Source organism: Tachysurus fulvidraco, chromosome 6, assembly GCF_022655615.1.
Source record: "Tachysurus fulvidraco isolate hzauxx_2018 chromosome 6, HZAU_PFXX_2.0, whole genome shotgun sequence".
Lineage (NCBI taxonomy): Eukaryota > Metazoa > Chordata > Actinopteri > Siluriformes > Bagridae > Tachysurus > Tachysurus fulvidraco.
The window spans coordinates 29,058,843-29,067,737 of record NC_062523.1 but is presented as its reverse complement, the minus strand read 5'-3'; the positions used below and the strand labels follow the sequence as shown (position 1 = coordinate 29,067,737).

At 42.0% G+C, this 8,895-nt stretch overlaps 1 protein-coding gene across 3 annotated transcripts; it reads left to right on the top strand.

Annotated features, from left to right (window-relative positions):
• On the top strand, positions 1-8,895 carry map3k19 (mitogen-activated protein kinase kinase kinase 19). Of its 3 annotated transcripts, none has more exons than XM_047814738.1 (14): positions 1-142; positions 452-710; positions 1,663-1,854; positions 2,178-2,338; positions 2,489-2,604; positions 2,729-2,832; positions 3,796-3,856; positions 4,509-4,572; positions 4,934-5,178; positions 5,257-5,288; positions 5,367-7,361; positions 7,450-7,551; positions 7,670-8,367; positions 8,498-8,895. In XM_047814738.1, the coding sequence occupies exons 2-14, from the start codon at positions 543-545 to the stop codon at positions 8,607-8,609; spliced, it is 4,050 nt and encodes a 1,349-aa protein (XP_047670694.1). In that variant the 5' UTR covers positions 1-142; positions 452-542; the 3' UTR covers positions 8,610-8,895. The 3 variants fall into 3 exon arrangements, with proteins under 3 accessions (XP_047670694.1, XP_027008179.2, XP_047670695.1); XM_027152378.2 differs by having other exon boundaries at positions 2-142; positions 368-710; XM_047814739.1 differs by lacking the exons at positions 1-142; positions 2,178-2,338; positions 2,489-2,604; positions 2,729-2,832 and having other exon boundaries at positions 168-710.

Here is an 8,895-nt window from a genome sequence, read left to right as displayed (position 1 = left end):
AGAGCAAAACAAGCACAGGGGAATGATGAAGACTAATAACGCTTCAAAATATATGACTGCACACGTATGACTGCACCATTTATGTGCTCCGTATATTTGTTATTCTTCTGCATGGATAGCTATCGAGCGGCTGGGTTGAGGGGTAAGTGTTAATATTTTTCCTACAAATTAAAAATAAATAAATAAATAAAAAGATTTTGAGGGTAATGTGTAAGAAACGAGTGCATAGAACACATAACTATGAGAGTTACTCATTAATCCCCTGGAATTCTTACTGCTGTTGCCAAGCATTAAGATAATTCAGACCGTGACTCAACAAATACACTCATTCGTGTCCAATCCTGATAATCTCATGGTCTTCCATCAGGCTTGATGTACAATTAAAACTTCAGCAGCATGCGAGAGAATGACAGATTTACATATATACCTTATGAACACCTTATGAATATAGAACTTATGGAAAGAAGACTGTGAAAAGACCAAAGCCGCTCCCCTCCTCCGTCCGCATCTGGGTTCGTGTAACTCCTGAAGACGATTGCGGCATGAAGACAGAGGAAAGAACTTTTGTGGATGTGCTCTTTAAAGGGGAGATCGAAGCAGTGACCCGAGGATTGGAAGATGGACTTTACTCCTGGGAAGAGCTGAACCAGCCTCACAATGCCGAGGGCTCTACTCCTCTTATCAGTGCGTGTCAGATGGGCCTTGACATGGTAAGGGATTCTCGGTAAATCTACTTAACTAAAATATACAAAATACTGTGAGTGTAAAATGAAATTGCTGTTGAATCTGTTATCAATCCCTTTAAAGGAAAACTGTGATGAGTGTTTTGCCTTAAAAAATTCCCAACCTCTTGTTGCACTTGGGATGAGGCCCATTTAAGTCATTTAAAGGACTCATACTGTATGTGCTTGCGGAACATCCGATTCCAGACTTATTCCCCCTTATTTGCCCCACTGGCATTCTGCCAGATGTTGGAATGTGGGAACTTGTGATAATGAGATCAGGCGCTGATGTTGGGTGAGGTGGTCTGGAGTTCATCCCAAAGGTGTTGAGGTCAGGACTATGTGCAGGATGCTTTAGTTCTTCCACTCTTCTACTATAGAAATAGTAATGATACAGCAGACAAAGACATTCTATAAAATTGTGTGTCTAACTTTTTTTTAAGGCACATACTTCTGGCTATAGTGTCTGATGCTAGGTGAAAACATATAATGTCTAATGGCTTTATCTGCTTGTGCCATTCGTCCCAAAGGGGAGTTTAGTAAGCGTTCAGTGAAAGAGAGTCAAAAGGGAATGCTTTGTTTACAACCATTAAACTTGTCCATAACATGCTTAATGATGCTAATTTAGGAGTCACATCACTAGCCATGTTTTGTACTCTGAAAAACAAGTGTGCAAGGTAAAATATATGAGTTAATGAATCTGATTACATCGCGCATATATATATATATATATAGGCTCGAGATTCAAAACAAGCACGACATCCTGAAAGAGTGCAGCGTCCACTGAGAATAATTCTCTCGAGTCTCATGCTGTCCTTAACACTCACATGACCGATGATTTCATTATGTAAAGCCAAAAACAAACAGAAGCTTTCCTTATGGTGCTACTTGACGAATACCCTGCAAATGAAGCTGTACTTGTATTCATGTGTGAATGCAGGTCATGCATTTCCTTTTGGAAAGAGGAGCAGATGCAACACTGTGCAACCAGAGCAACCAGACAGCACTGCATGTCAGTCAGCCAGACCTACAGAAGGAGCTATTGACTGCCATGTTGAGACCTTTAGCCCACACTGCTCAGCTCTTAGAGGTCGCTTGGAGAGGGGACATTCACACCCTAGAGCACCTGCTGGTAAGCAGACCAGTCTCTGACTTACACTTACCATTTGGCAGGTGGGAAACATGACACCACATTCAGATGCTTTTATTTACTGCCACACAATGAAGCACAGTTCAGATACTCAGATTGTGACAGACTGGAAAGTGGACTTTCAACATTGGCCATCTGCAATTACTTTAAACACAATAACCCCATTTCAATCCACGACCACCCCCATGTCCGAATAAAGGTGTTATATGTGTGAGAGTGGAAGGTAACAGAAACCAAGCCCAAATTACGTATAAATAATAAGTAAGCCATCTATCCTGGCAAACAGATTTGTCTTTATCTTGTAGACTGAGACAGAGTCTGTGGATGTGAACATCCAAAACCAGAATGGATTGACCCCACTGATGCTGGCAGTGAGGGATGTGGATCTTTTTGAGGGGTTTCAAGGCACCATGGGATGGGACTACGATCCTACTAAAGTAGTAAAGACACTGCTGGCTCAGTCTGCGTAAGGAAACCAAGCTCGTTTAATTTCCTCGATGATAGACTTTGAAAAGATTGTATAAACAAAAACAGACTCGGCTCAACCGGATTCATACAAGTTAGTCTCAGTCCTAGCCATTTATTAACAGAAAACTATCAATCGTCTGTTCTTCAGAAACATGGACATCCAAGACCATAAGAGCTTCACGGTTCTTACCTATGTCTCTCAGATCAAGAGCTCAATAAAAGATGAGCTGCTCCATATTATTTTGGAACATCAAACTCAGTCAGGTGAGATTCATTTCAATTTAATCCCTAATTTAAATTCTACGCTTCTGATTCGTCTACGCTAAATCGTCCTTAGTGTCTCAGTTGCAGACTCATGCAGTCTTTTGTGTTGTGTTTTTAAAAACAGTGCCTGCACCCGTAGTGCCAGAGTTTCATTTCCCTGCAGAACACTGTAATAATTCCCACAGTCTCTCTTCTTCACACATGTTCTCAACTTCGACCAACACGAGGGTATGACACCTGAACTTTTTAATAGTCTTTTATAAAGATGACAACTGACTCCATCAACCTTTGCTATATATAAGGTGACCATGGCCAAAAGTCTGTGGACACCTGACTATCACAACCAGTCGTGCTTGTTGAACATCCCAAACCAAAGCCGGGGCATTAATATGGCGTCTGTCCCCCCTTCTGTAGTTATAATAATCTCCTCTCCATCCCAAAGATGTTTATTGGGGTTGAGGTCAAGGCTCAAACCAACATCTTCAAACTTGTTTTATGCCTTACTGGAACCGGTTTCCAGTGAATAGAAAAGGAATCATATACAATTGTGTACCTACAACTCAGTGGTAACATTCATTCATTCATTTTCTTATCTGAACTACCTCGGGTCTCATGCGTCATCGGGCATCGAGGCAGGATACACCCTGGACGGAGTGCCAACCCATCACAGGGCACACACACACACTCTCATTCACTCACACACTACGGACAATTTTCAAGAGATGCTAATCAACCTACCATCCATGTCTTTGGACCGGGGGAGGAAACCGGAGTACCGGGGATAACCCCCGAGGCGGGAATCGAACCCCCAACCCTGGTGCCAGGCGAACGTTCTAACCACTAAGCCACCGTGCCCCCTCAGTGGTAACAGTTTGGATAAAAAGCACATAATGTTGTGATGGTCAGAAGTTGACAAACATTTGATCATACAGTATTTAGAGGTTTTTGATATTTCCACAGGGTATAGGGGTAATTGTATTCCATTTATTCTACTATCTACTATCTATGCTCTTCTCCACTGAATAATCTTTCTGGTGCATTATGTACACAAATGGCATGTGCCAATGTAAGTCTATAGAGTATTTACGAACTATAATAACTCTTATCAAAAGCTGGGATACAAGCTCAAAGACAAACAGATCAGTTAGATGTTCCGAGCAAAGAAAAACATTTTATCTCTCTTGTTTGCAGGAAGCAAAGCACCCGTTTGCGTATATCGCCGTTGAAGAAGACCACAACAATGTCAACCAAGGTGAGTCCCTGTATCCCGTTGAGAGCCAAAAAGACAACATGCCAAAGCTCCACCTGCACAGCCTTTACAGAAATACAGTAGCTCTCTGTCCTCTGTTTTTTCCGTAACCACCCCCTGAGGCTGCGCTCTCCACTGCATTAAACACACCAACCTACCCCTGTCAACACACATCGATACTCACAAGTCTCGCCCATCCCACAAAGCAACTGTGACAATGGAAGGGGTGGAACTGACTAAGCAGAGCCACTTAGCACAAAACAGCCAAGTGATCAGAGTAAGGACCGATAGAACACAAAGTGCAAGGTTTGAAGTGCAAGGGAAATAATTCTTACACATGACAAAACTTGGAAAATTTAAAAACAGATTTAAAAATAAATAAATAATTGAAAACAGCTGAAGAAGCAGACAGAGGTAAGGTTATATTGTCATCCTATTAATAAATATGTTTACTAAGATTTAAGTAGCATTGCTTGTCTTGCAAACCTCTTTATCTAACCCGCATTAATTATGAATGTGTGTGAATGAAGTTTATCCTCGGTAAAGAATTATTTGTAATTTTAATTGTCGGTCTTATCCAAATACTATAGTGTCCCTGGCACAGAGATGATTTACTGCTTGCTACTCTGTGACCCACCTTTCAATGTGTCCACAGATAAGATCATCGCCTTGTGCTTCCGTAGTGCCATGGAGCCCAAGATGAACAGCAAGTTGCCTGGGTGAGCCAGCTGAGCACATAGGCATAAAGATTATTAGCCATAATTAGCATTCAAATAACCATCTGGTGGTGAACAAACTATAACACAGTAGGACAAATAGCATTTAAAGAGCTGCACCTGTATGCATACAACCACTATAAGCCTTCTTGGCTCATGCACATTCAAGTGTCTTGCTCTCACTTTTACACAAAGGGTCCACAGAGGAATACTGTTACAGGTTCAACCAGCTGTCAGCATAAGACCTTGTTTCCAGGTCATCGTATTATACCAGAATAAAAAGAATAGAAATATAGAAATAACGTGACTATGCATTTTCAAAGTGATTTAGAACAAAATACATTATACATCCCTTTTTCTCTAGGCACACATTACCAAGCCTGAAGGAGAGGAATAAATGTTTTACCAAATTTGGCATTCTGTATCCTACATATGATATTTCAAGAAAACCTTCCTTAGTGCCCATACCTCCAAGGCTCACGGAGAAGACCAAATCCATACTCGAGACTCCTCCGGTACCACATTTCTCTCAGCTTAGCCAGTCAGCTCCAAGCTTGGCCCTACTTGATGCAAACTTTCTACTACAAGTACGGACCAATATACACAACAGTAAGTGCTGGGTAAGAAGCAATCTGTAACTGGTGCGCTCGATGAATGTTACTGATGCAAGATTTCAATGAATTACAGGGCTCAGCTCCAGTGATGTTGCGGGACAAAAAGTAAGATGCTTCCTAATGGTCTTGCAGTTAACTCCGCTGATATTATTTGGAACTTAACATTTATATCTTAACATTCAGGACGCAGAGCACGTTCCGTGCCCACGCACTCCAAAACATTTGGCTCCACTTGACCGAGAGTACAAAGACGGGAACGTGTTTGCAAACTTCCGGTGTCCATTGGCACCCAAGCTGACCAGTCTCTTATCTTTTGGTACCAAGGGAATGAGAGAGACATTATCCAGACTGGGCTGCAGAGGATCAAGGGGCACAGGAAGAGGCAGCGAGGAGAGCAGCTATAGCAGTCAAAGCTCTCTGGATGAAGATGACGAGGAAGAGAACAGCCCTGAGGAGACAGAGCAAATCTTTGGGAAAATACAGACAGAACCACATTTTCCCCGAGTAGCACCCCCGTCTGCTCAACAACTGACGAATATTGGGATTACAGAACATATCCGTTCACATAAACCCGTGCCTATCGAATCTAAATTCATAAGTCATCAAAAATCTGAAGAAAGGCAGGACTTAACAAAACAAAGAGAGTTTTCCAAAAGAGTGGAATCTTCTGAGAGGACTTTAGACACGCAACAAAAAAGTCAAGCCCTGAATGTCTGTAAGGAGAACAGGACAATATATTTAGGTCATGTTACAAAAATGAACAAAAGTGTAGAATTAACAAGGTCTTTCTCAAATGAACTTGATGAACCCAAGGACACTGTAACAGAGCCCAGACCTGCACCTGAAAATGGACAGTCCAGCTCTTTTGTTGCCCCGGACCAACACCATGTCTCTCCGGTGAATCTCGAAGTGCATCATGATCCAGCAGAAACAGGCAAAGCCAGTAAGATTACAAGCGATGAGGAAATAACATGCAAATCTCACACTAACCAAACAAATATGGTCTTGGACCAAATAAATAAAAGACTGGACTATGGTAAGTCCAAAAGGAATAGAAGGTCATCAAAAATTATAATTAAAGAGAAGGAATTCATAGGTAATGTTAATAGTGAGGAGAAAATTGAGCAGCCAAAGATGGCAGCTATAAATCATGGTCCAAAACTCAAGGATGCACCCTTAAACCGGAGGAAGGCTCCAGAGTCCCTGTATCGAGGAAAGCTGAGCGGAACCAAAAAGACTTCGAACAAAACCCAAAGTCAAAAGCAACTGCTCAATCGGGATACAAAGAAGACAACAAGGCAAGCAAAAAGGGTGGGAATTTTAGGGACACAAAGAACAAAATCATCTCTGGACTATGTCAGTTATCGTGACATGTTTCTGGAAATCCATCAGGCAGCTGAAGGACCAGCTATTTTCGAAATGTTTGCCACGCCAATATACGAAAACCTTAGAGCAGCCAGTTCTGTAGAAAGGTCCAAACAGGTGCAGTCTGCTGCTCAATTTAAGAGACAACCAAGCGGACAACAGAGAGCACAAAAACCCGTGGAAAGTAACAGGAAGAAAAAGAAGTGCCCAACTTCTAAAGGTAAACTACGCAAAAGGAAGGAAATCCAAACACCCGAGATGAAAAAACACGATCTAGCTATCGATTTAAAACAGAACGATGCCGGTGTAAGTCCTGGAACAGTAGACAAGGACCAGAAAAGGAAGCATAAACTCACCGCTGAGGAAGATGAGAGGAATGACTCAGACGCAAGATTACAGACCGAAGTTAGTCCTGTGCTGTCAATGATCAGAGAAGTTCCTTCGGACACAAACATAAGGCTAGACTTCCATCATCAGGAAGATTTATTTAGCTCATTTCAATCATACAGAACACCCTATCTTAGCATGCAATTCTTACAAGGGGACGCATTCTCAAATGTAATAGAGGATTCCGTTGTAGTTCAGCGCCCGTCACAACCCTTGATCAACACATGGACAACCGAAAGGACAAGCTCACCTCTATACCAAAAGATTTTAGATGAAGTGGGCGAGGGGCCTGTGACAGATGATTTGCTGAAACGTTTGGCAGAAGAATTAATTTCATTGGAAGAAAGAGAGGTGGAATCTCTAAAGTCTGTGAATCCAGATGTGTCAAATGAAGCTCCATTAAAACTCAAGGAACTTTTTAGTAAGGTACACCGATAAAAACTATACATCAGGGCAAATTTAAATCATATTATTTATGGTATTTATGGTAAAATATCTTTTTATTGTCTAAAAGGTTTCTCCTCTGGCTAACCTGCATCGTACCGAGAGGTCCAGTGTAGACGACACAATCACATGGACCAAAGGAGACATTCTGGGCAGAGGGGCTTATGGAACTGTAAGTCACTATATAGTCAAAAAGTTAAAAAAAACATAAAGCAATCAAAATATTGTACACAGAAACTAGTAGATAGAAAAAACGTAATTCTGACCTACCTATTCACTGACCATTGCAGGTGTACTGCGGACTCACGAGTCAAGGCCAGTTGATCGCGGTCAAGCAGGTGACGCTGGACGTCTCAAATTCAGAGACGGCGGAGAAGGAGTACGAGCGGCTGGAGACAGAGGTAGACCTTCTGAAGAACCTTCATCACCAAAACATAGTGGGGTTCCTGGGCACAGCACTTTCCGGCAACGTAATCAGCATTCTGATGGAATACATCCCAGGAGGCTCCATCTTGAATGTCCTGAATCGCTTCGGACCCTTGCCTGAAAAGGTGTTTGCCCTGTACACATGCCAGATCTTAGAAGGTGTCACTTACCTTCATGATAACAGAGTCATCCATAGGGACTTGAAAGGGAACAACATTATGCTCATGCCCAGTGGTGTCATCAAGCTGATCGATTTCGGCTGCGCTCGTCGCCTTAACCGCTTGTCACGCAGCGGAAGCCGTAGCGATTTCTTAAAGTCTGTGCATGGTACACCCTACTGGATGGCTCCTGAAGTGATTAATGAGACGGGTCATGGCAAGAAGTCAGATATTTGGAGCATTGGTTGCACGGTCTTTGAGATGGCCACAGGAAAGCCACCACTGGCACATATGGGAAAGATGGCAGCTCTTTTCTATATTGGGGCCCAAAAGGGTTTAATGCCTTCACTACCTGATGGCTTCTCTGCAGAAGCTAAAAGTTTTGTGCAAGCATGTTTGATCAGGTAAGTAATTTGTTTCCTTCCAAATATGATTACCAAGACAGCAGCATTGCTGACCATTAAAAATCTCCCTCTAATAAAGACAACAGCTTGAAGAAACGCCGTTAAATCCTTATTTTGCTCTTCTTTGCAGCGACCAGAAACAGAGACCGTCGGCAGCAGATTTATTAAGGCATCCTTTCGTCTTTCACCTCCAGCGGTCTGCGAGTAGCAAGCGTTCAAACGGTGACCATTACGCTCATTAGAAAAACTACAAACGTTCAAAAGGAACGTGTGCCAATTTGTCTCTCGAGAAGATTCAAGCTGTGAAAGGATTCAACTATGTTTATACCTGTGGTTACGTACTGTAGGACAGATTATCTTCACTTTTTAGCTATTAAATTAACGTGAACATATGACTGTTAAACACATGATCTTTTAGATTTTTTTTGTAGATAAATCTTACAATCAATAGTACAGCCATGTCTGAACTGTATACTTTAATCCTGCTTTTTCACATTATGACCAAAATAAAAAGTTATGATGACAACA